Source organism: Phasianus colchicus, chromosome 13 (assembly GCF_987193195.1).
Source record: "Phasianus colchicus chromosome 13, bPhaCol1.hap1.1, whole genome shotgun sequence".
Lineage (NCBI taxonomy): Eukaryota > Metazoa > Chordata > Aves > Galliformes > Phasianidae > Phasianus > Phasianus colchicus.
Window position 1 is genome coordinate 3,941,547 of NC_143448.1, and position 25,235 is coordinate 3,966,781.

Consider the following 25,235-nt stretch of genomic DNA (forward strand, 5'->3'; position numbering starts at 1 on the left):
TTCTCTCCTTTACTGTTGTCTGCCAGCTTCACCACCTTCAAATTTAATTAGCAAACACAAACTTTTATGTGTGTGTATTATTAATGCAAGTATTAAATAAGCTCATTCCCAATAGTAGACCTTTTGGAATGTATAACCTCATTCCAAGCCTATAATTATCCTTACAACACAACATACTATTATTTTGTCAGTTTCACTCCTGTCTTAGCAGTTCTTTTATTTATTCTCACTTCCTCTGCTCAGGTTAACAATTTTAACTGTCATTGTAACAACTGCTTTTCTGAATTACTGATTGGTTAATATCTACTTCATTTTCCTTGTTTTTATAAAAGGCAGTTATCAAAATAAGATACCAGATTAATCTGGCTTTCTTTGGAAATCTGGGGTTTGTGAAGTGTTTTAACAGCCTAATTATTAAATAGGAATAGGATAATGGGAGCTCCAATTGGTCATAGGATTACATGCATTTCCCTAATCGAGGATTTCACAAAAATACTTTGTAATTTCTGTTGCCTGCAGACCCTGACGTAGACACCTAAATGTCCAAACCAGATGGAGAGATGTCCCAAAACATATGCCAATATGAAAACTTGAATTTCACATGATTAGATTTTTTTAGTGCACTGCTAATAACAAGGTGCTGGGTATTATTTTTCTCCTGTTGAAAAGACTAAACAAAAAAACAGAAGCAATCTGTCCTTGCTTGCTGGGAGAACCTGTCCTTCCTCTTCGTGCCAGTCTCTCGCTGATATCTCTGCTTGTACAGCAAGTAAAATATGTCCAATTGTGCAGGCTGCAAAAAAGACTGAGAATGAGCACTGGTATCTTCCTCAACTAGAAACAGCCCCTTTAATGTGGCTTTCTGACCTTAAATTTGTTGTGTACCACAATGGTTATTGGACAAATTGAAAGCCAATCTTTATGTAGACTCATTCATTTTAAGAAGCGTTGTGCACGTGTATCTGAAGGCAATAAAACAGACAGGTCATTCTTTTTCCAAATGCATAACATCTGATTTCACTAATTACTCGAAAGCCCAAGCATTGAGAATGTTTGTTATTCAGTGACAATGCTTTCTTTTAGGCCTAATATTAACATTTGGACTAAATTATTTTCTTTGGTGTAGAAACAGCACTCCCTTTTTTGGCCAGTGGCAGTGATAAGCACTTGGAGAGGAGATGTAGAAATGAAAGCCTCACCTATCCAAATTTATTTCTCTTTTATTCTAAGAGCACTTGTAAACAAGCCACTGATTTTCTTAAACATTCTTTAAGATGTTGTGATAGCAGCTCTTTGAGACAGAGGCAGAAAGAACAGCAGAGAATTGAAGGTAGTTTCCTCCAAGGAACAAGTCCAGTTCTTTATTTCTTTTAAAAAGAGGGAACCTGTGTGAATATACACACTTGAAAGGACCCAAGTCTTATCACAAGTATTAGATGAAGTGCCAAAACTGACTTCTCAAAGTTTAAGAACTCTTGTATGTGATTTGCCTGTGTGAGTTTACACATTTATCTTACAGGGGTGCTCACATGGTCACATCGTGAGCAGATTTTACTTATTTTTACAGTTGAAAGCCTTTGCAGCTCTATAGCAACAGATCCAAGTACTGTGAGCTGATACAGTGCTCGGAAACCTCCAATTGCCCTCAGTGGTAGCATTTACCCAAGTGCAGCACAAAGTAGCAGATTAGCTTCCCATCTAACATTGACTAGTTTGGACAGTTACAAGTAAATTGTTTCTGTTGAGCTGATTGTTTTAAAATTAAGCCTTCGAGCCCTGAAAGAATCAGCAGTGCCAAAGGAGACTCAGAGCCTGTCTTTGAAGTTATGACAAGTCAGGCACTTGGCAGTTTTCACAATGACCTATATTTTAATATGGGCTATTGGATTATTTCTAAAGAGGCTTCTTAGCCATAAAAGAATTATGCTCATTGGCTGGGCTGTGGCAAAAATACAATTGAATTAAGGATCGAAATAATTTAGGATCCAGCTGGACAAGTTGTCCCTGCGGCTGAGCAGTAACAGACATATTAAGCATTGGAAATTGCACAGAAAAGAAGGTATAATTGATCTAAGGTAACCTCACTACTTTATATTAAATAAATCAATGCTGATAAGCTGAAAGGTTAGAAGCAAGAAGCTGAATTCAAGGAAGGTGAACCTGGGAAATAGCAAGTCTAGGTAAAACAAGCCAACATTAAGGTCCTAGAAGTGGGAGGGACTGTGGTGCCTTGTGCTCTGTAAGTACACTGGCTATGAGTTTCCAAAGCAGTGGGAATTCTGGGGAGTGTGGGGTGTGAGCAGAACTTGTGGTGCCAAATTGCACAGCCCTGCAGAAGGGGCATGCAAAGCAATCAAAGAAAGACAGAAAACCCCACCACCAATAGAAAAAAAAATGTCAGCTTTTGCATCTGAAATCCTTAGCCTTTGAAAACCATCGAGATCACACAGTTCTCACTCTCACTCATGCATGTGCCCACATGGATCACTGTGGTTCAGTGAGGGTTAAACCAAAGGCTGTATCGTGACCACAGCACTGCATGGAGCAGCTGATGTTTTAAGAGTGTGTTTGTGTCAAAAGCTGGTAAAACTAAAATGTTGGCCAGTAATGCAGGTACAGTGAGTTCCTTCTGAAGACACGTGGTGCCTGGATACAAATAAATGGAGCAGTACTGGAGTGGGAGGCTATAGAACAGAGTGAAGAAAAGTATTTTTCTAGCTGGTTCTGTTCTTTGAAAAGCCAGAGACAAACTTTACACAGTGAGAGTAACTCCAAATAAACTCACGTGTATGCATTTAATGTGTGAGGGGAGTGGGATCCTGGCCTGCCTGCCTCTTCTCTTCTTCCCATGAAACACCAGGTCTCCAGAAATGGCAGGAGTTCAGTGGTTTTGTGGAGGATTTAAAGACATCTGCTTTGAAAACTAATGAAAATTAACTATGTTAATTTAGAGCATGTATTTGAGAACTATGAACCATAGTGTTAAAAGCCAGTCCCTGTTGCAAAGTCATGCATCTAGAATTTAAGAAATGCTGCCAAGATTGTTGTAGCATTTTAGTTAAGACTTTGCTCTGGGTCAAGTGGGTGGCAGAAGTGATGCTGGATCTCAGCACGTGCCAGTGCTCTTTGCTACTTCCAGAAGCTAGAACATTTTTGATCACCAATTCCACACAGCTTCTTTAAAACTAGAACCAAAGTTTGTCTGATTGTTCTGTGCATTGAGCAGACAAGGACACAGAACACAAGAACACTGCTTTTTCTGTGAGCTGAGCAGGCATCTGCAGACTATACTGTCTGTTCTACCTGAAGTCCATCTCCTGGGTAGCCCTTCTGGTACATGTTAGAGTGCAAAGTTTTAATCATTCCCAGCAGGGATCACAGTGGTAAGTATGGTAGCACTGGGAACCTACAAAACCAGAGCCTCTTTCCCCTTCATGAGGTATAAGGAGAATTTACCTTGTTAAGAAGAGCTTACAGCTCTGCTCCTTTCTTGGTGAACACCCGTATCTTCAGTTTTCCTATTCTCTATCCGACAGATGATCTTTTATATCCCTTCACAGATCATTATTACTGGGATTAGCCCATGTAATCTCAGCTGAAGGATCTTCTGCTTACTTCCCCTGTGAGTACAATTTAGATTTTTCAGAATTAGGCTTAGAGAATGTGACAGTGCTCTGGAAAGACAAAGTATGGACAGTGCAGTAGGAATGGAATTGGACCTGGGCTTGCCATCACAATGTAAGGGGAGGAACTAGGAGGCAACAACTGTAGTTATTCTTCTGGTCGTGCAGAGGAACCCAGAAGAGAGTGAACACAGAATGGGACAGTCAAGCACAGTCTGAGAAGGGCCTTCTACAGAAGGGAATCTCTTTAAAAAGAGGAAAATGAGGGAACACCAGTCCCAGCGTGCACCTAGCAATGGGGCTGGGGATGTTGGGGTGCAGGGGGACTGTTCTGCTGCACTCCCCAGAGACCCTTCCCTGTGGGCATCATTGCCGAGACCTCACAGCTTTTAGAGTATTTTCATAAAGTCACAGCTTCTGGCTTCATGTTATTCCATTAAAAATGCAATTTCTGTTCAAGAATGAAAAGACATTTCTAGCTCTTGGGCTTGAAAATGTCAACCATAAGGACTCAAAAACAGAAGGCTAATAAAAATAAACGTTTTGCTATTTTTTGGAAGAAAAACAAACATGATTTAGGAAGGCTTTTTTTAGTGTGTTTTTGAATATTTTCAGGACAGAGAACAACTTTCTGTGCATTTGGGTAGACATCACAGGGCTTTTCTAAGATACTGCACTTTCTGTAGGATTGCCATGGTACAGACATATGGGAGGGGAAGCAAAGGGCATCAGACCCTAATTGCACAATGCCCTGCTCCACAGTGCTCTCCTGCAGCTGCACAGTGCAGGTACTTCCTGCACAAAGGAGCACATGGAAGTTCTAAATGTTTAAATAAATGGAGAATAGAGTGAGATGGGGGGAGTGAGCTAAGGTTGTATGGAAGGATGTCAGGCCAAAAGTGAACTGATGCACACCAAGCACTGTTACAGAAAATCAGGATGCACTGGCATACATGGGGTGGCTACTGAACAGCACAGAATAATTAATTCCCAATTCCTTAACAAGTTTTTGCTCTTGGTGGCGGGGTGTTGTGAGTTATTAGCCTGCATGTTAATGTAAGTGATTCTGTTTGTTAATGCAATCTTGCAATCGCAGTACTTTCTAGTTTTGTCTGTATTAACTTATTTCCAAGGACAGCTTCCATGCATAGTGTGAAAGGAAATCAAGGAGCCAGACTCATCCCTGGTGTCTGCATCTTGTTAGCAGTTTGCAGCGTTTCTGGGCAGGCAGTGCAGAATGCATTCGGCGTCTCTTTGTGAGGGGCACAGACTTGCTGGGCCACCCAGCAGTGTGATTTCCTTGGGTGGAACAACATCCCCTCCAGAGGGGGCTCTGGGCCAAGGCAGTCTCCAGCAGATGAGTTGAGTTGGTTAGACTCAACATTTTTGGAGGAAGTTGGGAAATTTGATTTCCTTTCTTCTTTTTCTCTTTATGAGAAATAGAGAAAATGAGGTAGGTACTGCTTGTTAGCACTGGCAGCTAAGAGCCTGTCTGTTTATTTAGGTTACAAGAGGAACTGACTGAAGTATTTGTTGGACTGTGATCTCTGGTTAGCACAGGAGCCTGTTCAGTAAATTATGAACTACAAAGGAAATTTTGGGGTCTGTGAGGATGGGAGGATGGAGCTTCCTACATCTTCTATTTGATCAGGCCTGCGCTCTAGGGAGCCTAGGTAAGATTGGGATTTCTTCTTTGGAGAAGTATTGTGTATTCACTTTTGTCTGTACATGCTGACTTGACAGGAGTGGGAAGACTGAGCTGAATGAAGCTCATCTGGTTGGTAGCTTCGTAAGGTTGAAGGCTAATGAATGCAACACTCCCTGTATTTCCCTCTGTCCACGTCAGCTGGTAGTTCATCTGCTTCTTTCAGTCTTAGAATTGCTGCAGCAAATGGAATTCAGCAGCTCCATTTGCTAAGGAAGGTGGTCCAGCCCCTGCAGCTCCTGATCTATGTCTGCAGGGAGCCAGAAGCAGGGTTTGATGCAGCAGTGGCACTTCAGTATTCTCATTCTCAATAAATTAACCCTTAATATGGACCACTCACTCCAGTATTACTTATCTGATGCTTTTCCCTGCTTTCAATTACTCTCATTCTCTTTCCCCCCCCCAGGTGTGTCTCAGCACACACTTTGCTCCAGGTCCCGCTGCCAGACAGATTTCTGCAGGGATCCCAGAGGGGAAACCGGGGCAGCAGGAGCAGCAGAGCACGGCTGGGTTACTGGAATGGGCAGGAGGGCAGCAACAGGGCAGTGCTGGGAGCTCAGTGCTCATCTTCCGTGGTGTGATAGCATGGCTCTGACTGCACACTAATTCAGTTTCTTACCGTTAGGAACCACTAAGGCAGTACTGATGCTTCTTTAACTGTGCCAGTTCATTGTCATACAATGTAATTATTTGGTTCTGGTATGGTTTGTAGTCATAGACCTACATTCTGGGCCTGTTTCTTGACAGATATGCCTGACAACAATCTCAAAAACTGTACATTAAAGGGTCGGATTGCTGTGCTGAATATATTATTGTTTGAATTTTGGTGGGGTTTGGTGTCCTGCTATGACAGGCTCTGTAAAATGGCTAATGTAAGGCCAGCCCAAGCCCTGCAGAACTCCAGTTAAAAAAAAAAACAAACAAACAAACCAAAAAAACAGATAAGAGAATGTAATAGGCTCAAGTCAAAATCCCAAGCTTTTTGAAGAAGTCTGGATGTAAATTGAAACTTGGCAGCTCTGGAGGGTTTGTAGTTAAAATGCCAAATAAAACTGGTAGAAGAGCCTTATCATGCCATGGCTGACATGAACTTTAGGTTGCTTTACTGGGATTGATTGAGGCTTTCTTCTTGTTTAATACTGTATTTCCTGTTGGAGGAAAACTGTGGTGGTAAAACTGAGCAAAGCCAACAATGTGTCTCGTAAACAAATTCATTTCCTTTTTCAAACATTGTTTCATTCAAGAGTAATACCTTCACAATTCCTTTTGGCACTGGGTCATTAATTGGTTCCTTTGGCAGGAATAAAGCAGCCATTCTCCAAATCTTCCCTGAAACTTGCTAAATTTGTTAAAATCCACTTTATTGCCTCCTGTTAGGAATGCATCTTTTACTGAGTTGCAACCTTGTTGGCATACTTGATGTTTGATTTTATTTGGAGATTCTTATGGGAAAAAAAAACGAAACAACCATACATTTGTTTATAATGATGAGCATTTGTCTGTAATATGTAAAAAAAAATCACTCTCACAGTGTCTCTGGAAGAATGTGGTTGAGTTTCAGGTCTGCATAATGGCCCTTAAACCAAACAAGTGAGACCTTTCCTGGAGGAGGACATCCCATTGCATCTGTCTGAGCAACCCTCAGCCCACCTGCTTCTGACAGAAACCCCTTTAGTACTGCCCAAAGAAGGGATGATAGGGCACTTCTAGATATTTAACACTAAGCATCACCTTTGCTGCATCTCTGGATTCAGTCCTTTTTTTGTTTTTCACGTACTACTGTGAAGTACAGCTGAAAGCAGTTCTTTTTTATTGAAACTAAGAGTCCCTTTGCTTCCAGTTACCAAGTGCAGTTTTTGAAATGCAAACATGTCTGTGTAACTTCCAGTGTTTAATGTTCTGCACAGAGAAGAAAAAAAAAATGGAAAGTGTGAAGGTAAAGGGGAAGAGAGACAATTTTGTGGCTTCAGACTGAGAGCTGGCTAAATCTGTGAGTAACAAACACTGGTCTGGGAAGTGTTTCTCTTCAATTAAAAGAACTGAGCTCAGTTTATTACACCGTGTAGGAACAAATGAGATTCAGGTTGCTAGTTGTGTGACATTCATCGATGCAACTAAAGTTACCTGGATTTTAGCATTAATATTGCTTGGAAGAGCATTACATTTCCTGGAAAGCCGCTGTTTCTGCTGGTGGTTTGTACTCCCTCCTCTTTTGGGGTGCATTTTAGAATAGTTTAATCTGGTCAAGGAGTAGCTGACAGAATTAGGACCATGTGGTAGAAGTGGTAAGCATGGCCAAACGTGTGGAGGAAGGTCCGGGGGTTAACTGGGGCTGACTGTATTTCATTAAAATTATTCATTAGATGCCCTGTAATAATTGGTGGATTTAGAGAAAATAAGCACTGCCTTTTGAACTACTTATAAATTAATGAGAGACCAAGACTGTAGTGAATATGATGATGAACACTGGCCAGTTGTAGTAGAAGCCCATAAGCAGGAAGAGGCCAGAGCAAAATATGACACTATGGCTGCATTCCCTCACCCAGAACTGAGTAATAAAGGAATCAAAGAGAAATTGTCATTGCTGGAAACATGCCTAGGTACACAGACCTGCCTTCCTAGCAGGCACCAGCTTGCAGTGGCAATAACTAAGTCAGTGTGCTGCTGAGCTAGAAATGAGATGAGCTTCATCATGAATAAATGAGGCTTTCAGTGTGGAAAATACACTGGCTTTGTTGCACTGGCTGGCAAACACCTTCCATTATTCCTATATCAAGGCTGACTGGAAATTACATAGCAGCTGGCAAGAGGAGGTATCTGCAAGCCAGAAAAGGCTGTGTCACACTGCTGCTGTGTCTGATTGCCAGGACTAGTTTTGCTCTTTCACCAATGCTGCGGATGCTATCTGGCTTCTCTGAGATCTTTGCTACAGAAGAGCAGTGGGAAAGAGTGACTTGTTCTATTCTGCCAGCTCTGCACTTGGATCTTCTGGAGAGCTGATTTTTTGCAATGAAAATTGAGTTAATAGGGATTTCCCTTTTCCATCTCACCCTCCTTGTGCTTTATTGGACTGCGTTTTCTGTAAAGAAAGCAGGAGCAATAAGAACAAAGTAAAAATACATTTTAACAACACTTGGTCGTCTAAGCTAAAGGTGGCTTTTGGAAAACAGTGCTTTATGCACAGAGGTACCTTTGAGCTTTACAAAATGACTTTCTGTTTCTGCTCACTTCCATGCAGTGTTTATCTAAAGATCCAGGTAAATCTTTACCTATCTGAGATGCGCTCTCTGAAAGATCAACTTCCGAAGAAACAGAAAAAAGATCTGCTGTCTGAAAGTGGATGCTACCAATGAGTCACAGCATCTTCTAACCCAAAGACTAAATGACTTACAATGAGGTTCAGCAGCTGAAGACTCCACATCTAGATGTGTTTTATTCCTTAGAGTTTGTTTGGATGAGCTGATTGCATTTGTACTGCATTTCTGGAGAGAAGAGATGATAAACTTATCACCTTGCCTTTATTATAAATAAGATTGCATCTAAAACACAAATGTAAAGGTGGTTTCTTTACTTTTTTTTTTTGAGAAGTGTCACCAAAACAAATTGGGTTCAATTTTGCTGCATCAGTATTGTATGTAATGGAGAGCACTGTGAGCTAAAACGTACCTAGATGGTTAACAACTTAATGGCATATGTGGAAAGATGAAAGATGTTGTTTCCAGCAAGCCAGCCAGTTCAGCCAGTGCAGAGTTGGCAGCAGGCAGCGTTGGCTTTCTTCTCAGTAACCAGGTATTGGTCTCAGTCTCCTCTGCAGCCTGTTGGTCCCATCTCCTTTCTCCTTCATATCTGCATGTTACTACAGAAAGTGTGATTTGTCATGTTGTGCAACATAACAGATGCATCTCTGGCAATGCCTTCACCGTATGTCTTTTTTGATGTTACTTCAGATTCTGAATGTCTCAATATATTGAGTTTGTGTTCTTTATTTGTTTGAATTGGGCCATGCTGTAATTTTGTTTTGGGTTTCTGCACTGCAGGGCCTGGCCAGCTCTTTATCTTCGAGCTGGGCTCCTCAGAGCAAGCAAGGCAGTAATTAAAGATAGAGCAGTCCCAGCACTCTGGTCATGCAATGACAGAAGCAAAGAGTCCCACAGCCTGTGTGTGTGCCAAGCAGACTGCCCAGGGATGGCGACTGGGGCAGCAGTGCTCTTCTCCCTGCAGCCCTGGCCTTAGGCTGTGATGGACTGAAAGACACTTCTAGCTGGCTTTGTTCTGTATGGCTGCTGTGACGTTGTCCCAAGAGACTGAAGCACTTTCTAAGGAGGGAATACATTGTCCTCTCAGCATTAACAACCCTTCGTTGGGTACACTGTGACATCCTTTTTCAGAGATGTGCTGTGCTGTATGGGAGATGTGTGCGTAATGAACCTAGTAGAAATAAACACTGCTTCTCCCCCTCATTAATATTTGATCTATGATTTATTTATCTGCCCAGACTTGGACTAATAGCATGTCAAATGCTGCCTGTTTGTTTTCCTGTTGACATATTTCTATCAGCAGTGTCTTCTGTCTTATGGACAGGAAAAATATTAACAGACTTATAAAACAATGGTTTAACGAGAGCAATTCTTTGATGTAAGCTAGATGGACTCCACTTGGAAAATAATAAGAGATTAGGTGGAGGGGAGGGGTTTTTTTTGTCTACTGTGAAATTATTCACATCAGGCTGGAAGAAGAGTAAATCGAGACTGACTGACTCCAGCAGAAGGTCAGACACTGTCGGGTGCTGGCTGGCCTGTGTCTGCTGGAGCAGGGCTTGCCTCCATACCCACGATAACCTTATGGAGACCTGAAAGCTTTCTATTGAATATGAGTGTGCACCACAGTGATGGAAGAAGGAATCAAGCTTAATATCACTCAAAATACTTAGTGATAACAAGCACGGCAGAGTGCTGCAGGTAAGAAGTACAAGTATTTCAGTGCGGAGAAAGATGCTGAAGGAGTCTAAACGCATCATCTGAATCCACCCTCCCAGGGAGGGGATGGAGGCACTGCCCCTGGAGGTTTTCAAACAGAGAGCAGATGTGGCACTGAAGGGTATGGTTAGTGGGCATGGTGGAGAGGGATTGGCGTTGGACTAAACAACCTTAGTGGTCTTTTCCATCCTTAATGATTCTGTGATTCTGCAATCTTGCCGTAAATAATCAAATCTGTTTAATCTGTTCTTTTATGATTAGATGCTGAATTAACATTTTTTTTTGCATCTGAAAAGAAAAAACAACACAACAACAAACAAAAAAAACAAATCAGTGGGAGTGTTAAAGCAAAGAACGTCACATTAAGTGACCAGGTTTGGGACACCATGAGCTCTCATGGGTTTTTTAATCAGGATTCAGAGCACTGGGATTTCTGTCTGTGCTCCACCTGTCCTCTCTTGTGTAGCATTAGGCAAGGCAGTCTCTTTCCTTTTGCTGTGTCTATTTACAAACTGTTAAATATTAAGGAAAAGTCAAAATTCCTATTATGTGTTTTATACAATACTTAGTTCATGGGCTGCTTCTTCTGCTAAATCCCACTGTAATAAAGTGAATAATAAAAGAGAGCTTTGTCAAAGGCATTTTCAGAAGGGTTGCTTTGATTTGTTCCGCAGGATAACTTTTCTACTAAAAGAAATGTTTCCACTACATGAAGCATAGAATTTTGTCTTTAAAATTGGCAGTAGGAAAGGTAGAAGCAGCAGCTCCCACTTGTGTTGATTTCCAGGGTGTAAGATTAACGTCGTTTTGAGTTTGTAGTGGTCCGAACTTGCATTCAGCCTGGGTGGGTGAAAGTGCTCCATTTTCTCTCCCTTCTATGCCTATTGACAATATACTTTTTCTGCTTCCAAGAGACGGGCTGTCAAAGAAGCGTAATTAAACATTATAGAGGTTGGCATGCTTTCATTCAAAAGAGCAGCGTACAAAATCTAAACACTGAAATGATTTCTGCTTTGAATAGCTGCTGCAGTTGATGGCTGGTTATCTCCAGATTCACAAAGACTTCCGGCACTGGGGGAAACAACTCTCCTAAAAGCTGCTGGCAGTTCTGCTGTGACTCCTTCTGGTCTCCTGCACCTTTTCCTGTTCGTTTCTTTTTTACGTTTTAAGAAAACATGTTGAATTTTCCTGCAATCTTTGATATCAGGAGATACGAGCAGAAACACAGACTTGTGTATCTAAATGTGCACTTGGCCTTATCTTTGTCTGCAAGGCTGCTGTTTACCTTGGAAAAGGAAATTATTCTTTTTGAACAATTATATACTTGAAGCTTTCATCATGTCTTTCTAATTCATAGTGCTTTTCTTCTAGTGCACTGTCAGATGCTTCGTGAAGTTTTAAGAAGATAACGTCCTTAACAAAAGGAATTTGTTTGTTCGTTAGAAAAAAACCCCTCATTTTATCAATAATCTGAGCTGATCAGAATGTTCTTGTGATGCTGATCTTTATGTTTGTGAAGGACAAAGCTAAGAGATGGCATTTAAGCAGGAATGAGGAGAAGGAAAGAAGGAGGAAAGAAAGGGGGAAGCCCATTAAGTAGCAGCTCCTTCAGAGGGCAGCTGGGCTTACAGGCTGTGAGAGCCTTGTGTGTGTGGGTAATGCCATAGGGCTTGAAAAAGCCAAACCTTACACTGGACATGCAGAGGCACAAATGTTGGCTACAAACTGTACAGAAATCCTTCCAGTCTGCTCAGAAGTGGTAGGGCCGAGGCAGAAGTGCTGCCTCCAGAGACCCTAAAAGCAAAGAACTGTGAGTCCAGAAAGTGCAATCCGGAGGAAGGAGTGGAAGAACTTTTACCTCTTGGGCCTACGAAGGGAAGGTTGGGAGAGGCAGGAGTGAAAGAGGCATGCTGATGTCTCGGCACATGGATGTACAGGTAGAAATGAGGATGCTCTGCAAAGAAATAGATGGCAGTTGTATTGGAGTGAGGTGTGAACAAGATGTAGTGGCTTCAGACACATACATGTTCGTATCAGATCTTGAGAAAAGGTTTCTAACAGCTGAAACAGTTAAGCAATGGGTGCAACAAGGCAGTCATCCCCTGCAGTGGCCTTTAGGTTTAATCTAGTGAATTCTCACCTTGCAGACAAGTTCTCTTTGTAAGGAGGGGATGATTTTTTTATGTGTTGATTGGGCATTCTTACCTATTCTAAGTTCATTATGAAAAATAAGCCAAGTAACATTCTTTAAATGCCTCAGTTTTGCTAGTAGGAAACTAGCAAACATGAATTAGGAAACATGAATTCCCTGAGCTCCTGTAAAAACCCGATGGCACTGGAAGGGCTCCTGATGGAGCTGCAGAATGGTCCCACTGCTGGAATGACTCTCGTGCCACTGTTGTAAGACCTTGTGAGAGAGCAGGCTCAAGGAGAGCAGCGGAGTGTGCTGTTACCTGTGCCTGGTTTAGAACAAAGCAGTTCCAAAGGTGGGCATAGTTTTAAAGATATGTTCATTTAAATCTGATTTTAATATGTCAAAGATGATTTTCAACAGAATCTATTATTTTCTATATAGTTTCTATATAATTTTCAACATATCTATAGTTTTATAGATAGGTTAATAAAAATCATCGCTAAACAACAGTTAATATAATTATTTTCAGTTATTTTCAGCATGTAATAATAGTATGAAAGGCTGGAGTAATTGTGATGTGAGAACAGAGGAAGGATGTATATTTTCTTTTGACCTGCTGCGTGTTAAAAAAGAGAATGGTAGGTATTATCAAGCTGAGTAATGAATTATTTCCTCTTGCAAGGCTGTCACTTGTCTCTAAGTCTCTCCAGTCAGGCTGTGGTTGTTACAGATCTCAAACTAAGATGATGGCACAAAGAAAGGAAAACTTTCATGAAGTTTAATCAACCGTAGTGTTGCTTTCCTTGGTGAGGGGTTGTAATTCTTACCACCACTAACAGTGACTTACTATGGAAATCTTTCATGTTTTCTAATTATTAATATTATTGTGTGCTTTTAATAAGCATAAAATATCTGACTGATGGCCTCAGGATTAAGCATACACACAAGTGCTTAGCAGAAGTTGAGTCCTTAAATGACCCTTCTGTATTTCCTTTGTCATGGCACTAAACCTGCTGCACTTCTTGAACTTTATCTGAATAAGTGCTGCATACTGTATTTATATCAGACACATTTTTTGTTTGCTTTTTGGCTTTATGAAATGTCAGAATCAATCTTATACTAATGAAATGTCCAAATTTCATCTCAGCTATGAGCATAGCTGCTAATCCTATAAGATGTTTACTTTCTGCTTCTCTGGCTATGTATAGTAACAGCCAGTCTGCCAACTTAAGCACTGCTGACAAACGTCTCCCTACTGCTAGTCGGTCTTATAAATGTTATTTCATTGAGCAAAGATTTGAAATTAATTAATTAAATGTCATTAAAATCCCTTACAACCTTTGACAAGTTTGATCTCGCTGCAGACTAGTAGAGGTAGTTCGTGAATGCTTTGTACATGCCTCCAGAATCCCAGCCAGTTCAGTACTGTTTATGTTTTAATCTTAGACTTTCTTACTTTGGTCCCTGTGGAATACAGGCTTCAGCAGTGGTGCTTGTATTTTGGGCAGAGGATGTGGGGGAGAAAGTAGAGAGAAAGGCAGGCTACTGCAAGGGATGCAAAACTGATAGGAAAAAGGTAAGCCAAAGGCTGCTGTGAACATAGCCTTCCAAGCAGCTTGTGCAGCATAACTACAGACCCCCCAAGTCTTTCATAATAATCTTTTTTTTTTCTTTTTTTTTTTAGTTCTTAGCATGAAACTGGGGGCTGCTTTGCTTACTGTGGTCAGACACTTCACAGGCAGTGCCCACAGAGGGGTGCAAACATGTTCATGCATTTGGCACGTCGAGTTCCTAAGCTTCAGGCTCTGATTTTCCAAATCCATTTACCTTGAGTAGCACTCAGCCCCTGTGCAAGCACCACCAGAAGCCTACTCAGGCAGAATGGTGTATTTATTTACATTGGCATAGTGCCTGAGGAATTACCCAGAAATAGGGCCGTGGTGTGTTGACTACCACAGAAAAAACCAACTCAGCAGATGTTTCTCAAACATCTGATACACAGGGAATGCTTTGCTTTAGATGGGAATTGTTAGAGCAGATGACAGATCTGGCCAAGCAGCCTTACCTTTTCCAGTACAACCAGCAGCAGGCTAGGAAAGGTTGTTAGGCCTGTTGAACAACACGACCCTTCACTTTGCATTTTCTCAGACCAGAAGAGCTTTCCCTCAGAAATCAGCCACTGGAATGGCCAGTGGAGACTATATTGGTTCACTTTAAACAAACTGGTCAGGACTTACGGTGTTAGCATCTTCCCCATTTCCAGGTGAACAAGGAAGGCCAGTTTTCTAGACTGCCTTTCATGTGTTCAGAAACAGAAACCCAGCTTTTAGAAATGTACGTAAGATCTGTTCATACTGATTGTATTGCATGTACACTTTAATCAGAAAACACAAAGAACAGCAGCAGCCCATGTGCATCTGCTCTTGAGAATTAGTTGTGTTTTCCTCTTGCAATGGACTTTTGTCCTCACCTGATTCTCATCCTTGTTAAGATTTGCAGCGTTTCTATAGGGTTCAATGTCTTACTTCAGCATCTGAGAAGGTATTATCAAATCCTTTTTACAGCAAGATAGAGAAGTACTAATTAAATAAATGATATTTCTAATGGTTACATGACACTGAAGATAGCTTTGTAGCTCTACTGTGTGCTACTCAAAACGGTCCTTAAATAGGGTGGTTTAGGCTTAGGATCCCACATGTCAGGGAGTGTCAGGCAGTGATGCAACATTCACTGCAGGAGCTGAAAGGTGTCATCCCTCAATGCCTGACTGAGAACCATTTTCTGTTTAGTTTTTCAGGCTTCTCTTTCTATTTAGTTCCTGCTCTGCCACTTAATGTAATGCCCGTTTGTTGCAGCCTGCTTTTAGTTTGGTCCTTTTAAAAGCTCCCCGAGGCGCAATGATGCCTAGATATTAATGTATTCCCTTCCCGCAAATCAAGCAGATGTGTGTATATTGAGTTAGTGTCCTAACATTTAGCTCATTTCTTTTCAGACCTTAGTTGAATCACTGCTACGTGCCAAACCCATGAAACTACTGGAATAGGTAGATCTATAAACACAGTATTTTGGCTTTAATTGCCAACCATTTGTGTGACTTGCATGTATTTACAAAATCACTGATCCTGAATATGCTACACTAGTGGGCAGCATAGTTCCAGTTGTGAAGTGTGGCTGAATTTAACAGCAGTAAGTGTAAGGCACCCTTGGCAGTCAAAGACCTGAAGTAGTTGTTCTTGCCATCTTTGTGCATCTATCTTTTTCTTACTTGTTGGAATAGAAGCCTTCTTTGAAAAAGGTTGCTTTTGGTTGGAAAGTTGAGACATTTACATGATAGGTAAAAAGATCCTTGCCAAGGAATTAACATCTATTTCATTTAACTGCACAGCCAGGTTATGGTACACCCTGCTTCTCATTCTTTAATGTTCAAATCACACAAAACCAGGACTGTTATACCTCAGCTGTGGTTGGAGTCACTCATTTTAAATGTAAATGGTAGAGCTTTATTTTCTGCCAGAAAACAGAGATATCTCTCCAGATAACTGCAAATCCTTTGTATCATGTTCTCTCTTGCTGAGGTACTGAGCAGAAGTAACTCTTTGGAAGAACATCAGTCCTGTCCTATTTTTCTAGCTATGCCATAAATAAAAGTGCCATCACACATAAAATTAAAATACTGAATTCAAGTTGCATGTATTTATTGAGATAAGGTATCATGAGGAAGATTTTCTGGAATCCCCTGAGCTCTTCATGGTAGACAGAATACCCTTAGGACTATACCGAAAAGACATACATTATTCAAGTGAAGTCTTTTAAAAATATAGGTTTATTTTAAGCACATGAAACATCAGGATAGGCACAGTTACAAATACAGAAAAGGTTAAACATGGCAATGCACTTACAGCCTGACAACACAAGCAGCAGTTTAGAGGCAAAAGTTAACATTTCACATATGAAAACCAGCTGAAATTTGGTTCTTTTTGGTACCAGACATTCTAGACTTTACTCATCTCAGTTTTATATTAAAAATATTCTATCATTCCACACTTTCTGAGATTTTATTTAGTAGTTACTTGCATAAATACATATGTACTTAAAATACTGTATAAAGTGCATTCAGATGAAGGATAGAAAAAAGGTAAAGGCTCAACTTCCAGTGCACTAGAGAGGACTGAGGCAAAACACATTCAAATCATTAACCAGAAAGAACTTGGTTTTAAATCAGAGCCTAAGCCCATAATGAATAATGGCACAGTAATACAAATATGGCTTCTAGGAGACAATTTCAGAGTAGATACGAACTACCTGAACTGTGGTTTGACAGCATATTTATCTTTCAAGTATTGGAGAGCAAGGTAACATTACTGATAACTATTAGAATAAAAATATACTGAAGTTCGAAATGTTCCTCCTAAGTGGTCCTGAGCATTCATTACTATAAGCAACATTCTATTTATTTTGAAATAGTCCATTTATTCTTAAGTCTCATTGTTTACATTTTCCTGTGGACTGTGAACTGCTATCTTGGAATTCTGGGCAGTCTTTTGTTACATAGAAATGCAGCCATTTCCATCTTTAATTGATAAGCCTGAAGATATTTCTGTTAACATCAGTGAATTAGCATGCACTGTTCAGAAGCTTAGGCTTTATAGTTCACACATAGTTAAGGGAAATCTAAGGCCACCAGCTTCAGCTTTCAATGTCCTGTAATTCTGTCTTTCTGAATATTTTCAAATTAAAACACTCTGGAATAAACATTAAGACATGTTAGGGATGCAGAAGAACTGAGGACCACAAAAAATTTCACCTGTTTTTAGACAAGGGGTCTCCTCAGACTCTATACTGAGAGGTCATGTCCTTACTGTGGAAGCATGACCTTGGAAGACAGTGAACAACATTCCCAGTAGTGTGATACTGGCAACAAGGACAGCGATTGTTCCCTTATGTTCAAACAGGAATAACTCCTTCAAATATGAAAATTAAAAAAAACAGTAACAAAAAATGAAACAATTTTTTTTTTAACTGTAATTTTCTTCTCTATTTTGTATCAGTTGTGCTTGTTAATAGGTTGGGAGAATACTCCCACAGAATTCAAGAGATCAATTCTTTGACTGTTCTCAGTCATCCTTTTTGTCTGAGGTACTAGAGTTATCTTCTTCATAGTCTGCAGGACAGACTTTATTTCTTGCAGTTGGTCTTGTTTCTGAGACTAGGACTGCGCTCTTTCTAATTGGAGTGCGTTTGGCTTCAGATGACTGAATGTTATCATCATCTTCTGCCATACCTACCTGATGTCTCTGTAACTCTAAGTATGTAGTAAACAACTTGGCGTATTCTGGATGTTCAAGTGCAAAGTTCTTGAACTCATCTGAAAAATAAAAAAACCCACACAGATAGTACAGTGCAGCAACAGAACCAAAGGGAATGAAGATCATCTCCAGTTATGCTTTTCAAAAACATCTCAAGCACTGCATGCAAAGTATCTACGTCCGTGTTACAACAGCTTTCCTCAGAAACACTGTATGAGAGCCATCAGACATTTCTGAGGAGAAAAGACACTGGGCACTCTCAGTTGTCAGTATGACTATCAAGAGTACTCTGTTATAAAAGGACGTAACTTACCATAGGACAGCTTTCCAGTTTCATCTGCATCTATTTCTTTAAAGAGGTTAGAAACATCAAGGTCAGGCAGCCCCAGAGCTGACTGAATGATACAAGCAAACTCTTTTTCTGTTATAGTGCCATCATCGTCCTGGTCAAAGAGCTGGAAAAGACATATGCACAGAAACATTACTTTGCCTGTGAACCTTCCGTGTACAAAACAGCCACTATATTAGGTTTCTAGTATTCAAAAGGTGAATTGCAAACAACTGGTATTTGAACAGTGGGTCTCCATCTCAGCAGCTTTTTCTTACAAGAGCTTTAATGCACTTTTTCTGCATAAGACTAGGCAGAAATGTAGCAGAGTGATGTACATGCTGTAGTCAGGATCAGAATATTCTGTACTAGGAAAAGTATGCAGAAAACCTGCAATAGCAAACAAATCTTATAACATTAGCTAATAAAACCTACACAATGCTTATAAACAATGGTTAATGTTACTTGTCACCATGAGCTGTGCCACTCTATGCAAGCATACTTTAGGTCCTCTTTCTTTTCATTAAGTTACAGCATATCTGGCAGCTGATAAATTTGCCATAGTTTATCTTCTGACATAAAATACCTAACTTTTAGTATACGTGACCTGTCACTCACTAAGGAATTACTGTAATTAGAAAAGGAATTTTGGTGACTGGAATGCAGGCAGTAGATGTACACCGATCATGCCATCCTTCCCAGCACAGTGACAGTTAGCAGCTGCTATGAATCACCCCCTTGAGAAATACAAGAAATGGATGACTGCAATTCTTAAGTAATTGCTATGGGCAAAAAGTCCCATTGTGAAGGAGAGTGCATTTAGTACCAAAGAAGACAAGTAGCAAAAGAAAGCCCACAGTTCACCAAAATGGACTTTTTACCAGCTGAACTAGTCATTTCCTGCTGAAGTCAGGAACTGTAGTAGATTACACATTTTATAATCAATGCAACTGTTACAATACTGAAGAGTATCATCTAGAAAGCAAAATGATAAAACATCAAAGATACCTGCTAGACTTGCTTCTTCTGAGGAATCTATGGTAATAATAAAACAAACAAACAAAACAAACAGAAATACAAACTACTTTGAGCAGCTGTGACACTTAAGCAGCCAATGACTATGCTGGACTGCCATAAAAATGAATACTACAACATATCCAGTGTAAGATGAATGTGGTTTGTATCTTAATACATAATGGGTAAAATATCTGAATCTGTGTCAAATATCCTCTGAAAAAATGTTACCTGGGCATTTTAGTGTTCAGAGATTCAAAATGTGAGCATCCCTGACTGTGTACTGCATGCCTGAATTTAGGATCTGAAAAGAGGTATTGTTCCTTGACAGCTCAAACTATCAGAAAACCATGGAACAAGCAAATGGATGATCTCAGATGCAGCCGAAATTTGAATGTGCCTGTCCCAAATACCCCTTTTTGATTTCCCTCCCTTCTCTTCGTTTTTGTAGAAAGTCTATTGAGTGTTTGACTTACAGAGGATATTGCTCCACCTATTGTCTGCATGTGGCATTGAAAATCCCAGCAGAAAAAAACCTCAGGCAAAAACCCACAAGTGCTGCTGAATCATTTTTGGAGTTGGCCTGCCAAGTTACATATTCATTAGTGCCTTCACATGGCTTTTCAAACCCTTTTCTATGAAGCTGATGACTGCAATTCTCCACCTCCCCTTCACAGTCTAAATGTCAATTGGTTTAAGAGAATTACTCACATTTGCATATCAGATTGAAGCTATAAACTTATGATTTGAAAACTAACAGATTTACAGTCAGTCTTCATTTGTCAGACTTGTAGATTTACACTAATTTGAATTTACCTTAAATGCCATGTGAATAGTCTCTTCTGTGTTGGCTGGATTACAAAGGATAGATAAACCAATGACATATTCTCTGAAGTCAATGGTGCCATCTCCATTCTGTAACCAAAAAATGTATGGCAGGAGTCACAGTTAATAGTGCATATCACCTCAAAAGTGGTTGTACAAATCAAATATACAACATGCAACATTAAATCGTTATTTCTTCCTGCAGAAAAGACAAACAGCTTTCTAAAGTTGTGTATTACTGGGGATGAAGTAGTATATACATATTTCCAATATCTTATAAACACCCAAACAAAAAAAGATTGGAAACAACTTAGGAGACTTTTGTTAGCATGTGGCCTTCAAGAAGCTTCTGAACAAGAACTGGAATACACCAGCTAAAGGTAAATGTAACAGTTCATGGAGCACTGGCACTTAGTGAAACTCAAGAGACAGAACAGAGAGGCCAACAATGAGACTGTTGTCTGGAGTTAATTCTTCCTAAGAACCTTCAGCAGTGAAACATATGCCAGCAGAAGTACAACCTGATGATGCACGTGGTCTCTCTTACGCTTTTCTTTGAAGCAAATGCATTGCCCTACATGCTAGTTTGAGGCAAATACATTGTCCTACTTTATAAGCCAGAAATGCAATTAATTAATTGTAGCAGCCTGTTTGATAATTGCAGTTTTGATCTGAAAGTACATTTCAATGTGTTCACTACAAAGCTGTTCCAACAAAGCACTTGAATTTTACATTGATGGGATTTGTGATTTATTCTATGTAAACTGCATCATATTTCCAGACAGGAAAAAAATTGTATCCACTAAAATATATGTTTAAGTCAGTAATATTCCTGTGACCACACTGAAAGTTTCTTGAGGGTTTTAGGAAATATCCAATCTAGGGAAGAAGCCATACGTAAGCTTTAGGCAATGGGACACAGTTAATGAAAGCACAGCTGTCATGACTGGTAGCCCACAATTTGGAATATTCACCAAAAGGATGCTCATCAAAAACATTCTAAAATCCAATAAAAACATAAAGCAGATTTCCTTCTGTGGATAATGTGCTGTACATTTCAAAAAGAATTTCTTTTTTATCAAAAGAGTGGGCTCCCTAAGTCTGAGAACAGCACAGACAAGACAACTAAAAGATGGGCTGTCTCCTGGGTAAATCTGTCTTGTACAGCCAGATCTTGATCCTATTCCTAGCTCTCCCACCAGCTTCTAATGCCCACTTTAGCATATCAGTCTTAACCTTTCTGTTCATAGTTTCTTCCTACTGAATAGTGGAATATGGAGCTCCCCAGTGGAGAAACGCTGAGGCTGTTTGGTACAGTGCTTTGGAAGTCTTGCGTTCTGTGAAACACAGATTTCTGATATTGAGCTTAGATCTTAGGATAGTCCTTGATCAGCAAGAAAGCATCATAATGGTTCAGTATTTTATGAAGCTATACATATGGCAGGATTTTAAACTGCTAAGATTTGATTTTATTTACAATTCAATAACAATTCAGAACTGGTTTGCACACATAACTGTTTTTTCTTTACACCGATGGTCTAATCAATCTTTTTCAAGACATCTAACATTTGAACATCCTATATTTTGAAGACCTATAATTTTAAGGAAATGTTTTAGCAAAAATAAGAATAGTTTTAAGTTACCTTGAAGGTAGCATGTCAAAGGTATAGTTGCATGTCAAAGGATATATAACTTCTGTCGGCTTTTAATCACTAAAAAAGGGCAACATTCTCTCATAAATACTGTTGTCATTCAGAAACTACTCCTGAAGTCAGTAAACACAGCTTTGGCTAGACAGAGAAAGATGACGAGCTAATGAGGCTCATGTTACTTTTGCTGAAGCATTAAAATCCAATAATCAAAACTGAGTGCAGTCTGACACAGAGAACTTCAAACATTTGAGAATGAAGTTGTTTAACTTGTAAGATCATGTTGTGACTACAACTAAGTCCTAAGAGGTTGGCCAGCTTACAGATGCTTTGGTGCTTTGGTTAAGGGAAACTGACAGGGTTGCTGCAAACACACGGGTGTTAAACTGAAAACACTAGACAATCCTCCATGTTTCTGTAGCATCAATGCAAAGAACACTTGCAATAATTGTTCTACACCTACCTCGCTGTGTTTGCACCCTATGCACCCAAGTATATGCTGAGGAAACACAACGTGAGCTAAGTTCTAATTCTCTAAATATCAGAAGTTAACATTAACATTCATGAATTTGTATTTACATTATTAAAACATCCAAAGGATAGTGTATTGTCAACAGACCTTGTTTTCTTAAAGGAAACTAGTTTCCTCTTCCTGTTTTCAGCGTGTTTGTGACTTGTTCCTGTTCTGATTAGCCAAGTAACCCTGAGTTGCTTACAGGGCTACCACAGAGAAACTGCAACTGGAACACCTGGAGAGGAACTGCAGTTGTACATCTCATGTTCCTATCCAGGCTCATTATGTAAGAAGCTATTGCTGTAACTCAAAAATTTCAGCTGCTTGTTGCTACATGCAGGTCGTACCCAGTAACAAAAGGGAAATTCTGATGCAAACCTGGTAGGTTTTTTTTTTTTTTTTTTTAACCAAAAAATCCAAGCAAAAGTTGTAAGTTATTTTTTTCTAAAATTAAAAGGTTTTTGCAAACACACCAGTGAGGAAGTTTCATCAGCTTGGAAAATATTAATTGCTGAGTGTTAGATTTAGAAATCAAAGCTATGGAAATTTAGAAACAAAATCAAACCACAGAACCCCATTTTAGTATTCAGGTGCCCTGCAGATATTGTGTGGTATTTCTCCATTAGTCACTGATACCTCCATGAGGAGGGGAAGAGGCATGTGGGCTCTTACATCTGGAGTCTTTGCGCAGGCTGTGCTGCTCCACTCCTCATTTCACATTCCAATCAGCCAGCACACACCGTAGACAATTTTCTTTTAAAGCAGCAGAGCCCTGCAGAGAAACCTTCTTTGCCACTTCACAGTGAAAGAGCTGCTTGTCATCATCTATGTAATCCTTATTTCAAAAATAGTGTGCCTTTGACAGTTCGTGTTATTTCTTGTTCTATTACTCAAAAATTGACGTCTCAAAACTGCATACTTAGCTCAAGTGGGACGCTGCACTCTGAGCAAAGTTACCTCTGATAGCTACAAGTTGATTTTTGTTGGCTGGCTGCTGTGTGACTACATTGTTACAGCAAGCTTCTCTAAATATAAATGCAATATTTTAAGCTGTTTTCATTGTAACTATATTAAGGCTTCAAGGAGAGAGAAAAGACTAGTAATAGAGCTGTAGGAAGGAGAAAAAGGTTGCTAAGGCAGCCCATTATCTTTGTCTTTGCCAGGAAGTAGAACTGACGATACCACACAGATTTTATTTCACCAGACCAGCACAAAAAAGTAGTAGGAAGGAAGCAAAATATTAATTGGTCATTATAGTCACTGCAACTTCAATGTTTATCCCCCTGGTTAGAAATAACCACACCATTTAGGAATCTACTGAACTTTACCAGTGACTGCCTTCAGGCAAGCACAGCTTTATTTCAACTTAGCGAACGCTGACAAAATGGCGCAGTAATATCACAAAACACTACTAAACTTACAGTTTTTTATATAATACTTAAACTCCTTTATAAGCCCACATTTCATGAAGAAGTAACTAAGCTTTGATCCTTCAACATATTCCCTCATTTCAGGGTCTAGAGATAATTTTCTTGGCCCGACTGATGCATCTGTACAACTGACAACTTACACAACTTCAGAAAAGCAGACTAATGCATACATGAGAGGAATCAGAGCTAAGCAAAATATCTTTAGCTATATCTGCCTTAGAATAAAGAAACGGCTACAGTTCTATAATACAACAGCCTTGTAGTCTTCCATCTGTATCTTTCAAATAAAGCTTATTCCCTTTTGCTTTGCTTTCACGAGTACATGGTCAGCTGCAGCCAGTCTTCAATGGTCATTTTGATCTGCCCATTTCCATTGCGGTCCAGCGACTTGAAGGCCCGGAACATGCTGTCCAGTCGCACCAAGCAGCTAATGAAACTGTTAAAATCCATGCTGCCATCCTCGCTGGCATACCTGCGCACGATCACCTGGCAGAGCTGTTCGTTCAGCTGGAACCCTGCAGCCTGCAAGGCTGCCGGCAGCTGAGCTCTCTCAAGAATGCCTGACTGATTGGTATCGCAGCGCTTGTACGCACACTGCCATTTCTTGATGTTGTTCCACAGATACTTAAACTCTTCAAAGCCCAGTTTGCCATTTGTGTCGGTATCCATGACAGCTACCATGCTGCGGCACGTGTCTAAGCTGAAGCCATCTGTCTTCAAGTCTTGATGTCGGGAAAGCACTTTGTTCAGGATATTTCTTAGCTCTGTAGCAGACACTTCCATATCATCTCCAGCCAGCTGGACAAAAAGGCGGCGGAACTGTCTGATTTCCTCACTCTCATAAGCTTCCACGTTCGTAAAATGGTTGCGAGGAGGTGGTGGTGGCTCCGGATTATACTGAGCTGCTGCTTCACTTATCAGATTCACAAGACCTCCAACAAGTCCTCCAAGGTTTCCTCCATGTCTACCTCCTGTTAGGAGACCTCCTAGGCCTCGTACAAGGCTCTCTCCTTGACCGCTACCACTTGCTCCGCTCAGCAAAGCCTTAGCAAGGAACATCGCAAGTACTTTCGAAGGGACTTACTCAGAAATCTTGCACTTCTGTAGCTCTCCAAAGCTGCGTTGTGTATGAGCTGGGTGTGGACAAAACACAGCTTAATCTACATGCTTAATCATGTCTGTGCATGACTCCAGTGGCCAGAAATACTGCAGATCTCAGTAGTTTCTGTCAGCCGTTGACATTCCTGTTTTTCTTCTTCTCTGCATAATTAGCTTTATGACATTTGATAAATCTTTGTTGCAAAAAAAAAAAAAAAAACAAACCACAAACCTGATGATGCTGAAAAGCACAAAGCAGAAGTTATAATTGAAATAATTAGAAAAGACCCCTGGCACATCAGTGTGACTGCTTCTCAGTAAAGCAGATCTCCCTAGAGATGAACACTAAGAAAGCTTGCTAAAGTCTTGACTGTGATTGCAAACGTTTATGTCTTCAGCTTTCTAATGAATTGTGTATTATATTGCTAATTCTAGTCACTGAAGCAGTTATGCCAGATAGGTGAGTTGAAAGGAGTCTTCACTGCCATTAATTACATTGGTTGCCACACTGTATTTGTCTTGTATTTGTGCTGTGCTTCACGACTCAGCTTTGCATTCATAGGAGCCAGTGGTCCAAGGTGAGGAGATAGGAACAAGGAAAGGATGAGTACCTTATCTGCCTTCAGCAAATAC

The 25,235-nt window shown here is 40.2% G+C and overlaps 2 protein-coding genes and 1 long non-coding RNA gene across 3 annotated transcripts in view; all 3 read right to left on the bottom strand.

Moving 5' to 3' along the window:
• Positions 1-636: 636 nt before the first annotated feature.
• Positions 637-3,604, bottom strand: LOC149916119 (uncharacterized). Its single transcript, XR_016470740.1, has 3 exons — positions 3,457-3,604; positions 2,786-2,923; positions 637-793 (listed from the first exon to the last, which is right to left on the bottom strand). It is a non-coding gene; the product is annotated as an uncharacterized LOC149916119 (long non-coding RNA).
• A 12,638-nt stretch (positions 3,605-16,242) lies between these two features.
• Positions 16,243-25,235, bottom strand: part of LPCAT2 (lysophosphatidylcholine acyltransferase 2) — a 28,599-nt gene continuing 19,606 nt past the window's right edge. The window contains exons 12-14 of the mRNA XM_031615371.2: positions 19,903-20,001; positions 18,058-18,199; positions 16,243-17,803 (exon numbers count right to left, since the gene is read on the bottom strand). Coding sequence (XP_031471231.1) covers positions 17,553-17,803; positions 18,058-18,199; positions 19,903-20,001 — 492 coding nt within the window. The 3' untranslated portion in view covers positions 16,243-17,552. The remainder of the gene's footprint in view (positions 17,804-18,057; positions 18,200-19,902; positions 20,002-25,235) is intronic.
• CAPNS2 (calpain small subunit 2) lies at positions 23,398-24,782 on the bottom strand. The gene has a single exon (XM_031615373.2). The coding sequence runs from the start codon at positions 24,561-24,563 to the stop codon at positions 23,817-23,819; it is 747 nt and encodes a 248-aa protein (XP_031471233.1). The 5' UTR covers positions 24,564-24,782; the 3' UTR covers positions 23,398-23,816.

Excerpts from the sequence above, each read along its gene's own strand:
- CAPNS2 (XM_031615373.2), bottom strand. The coding sequence starts at position 24,563 with ATGTTCCTTGCTAAGGCTTTGCTGAGCGGAGCAAGTGGTAGCGGTCAA.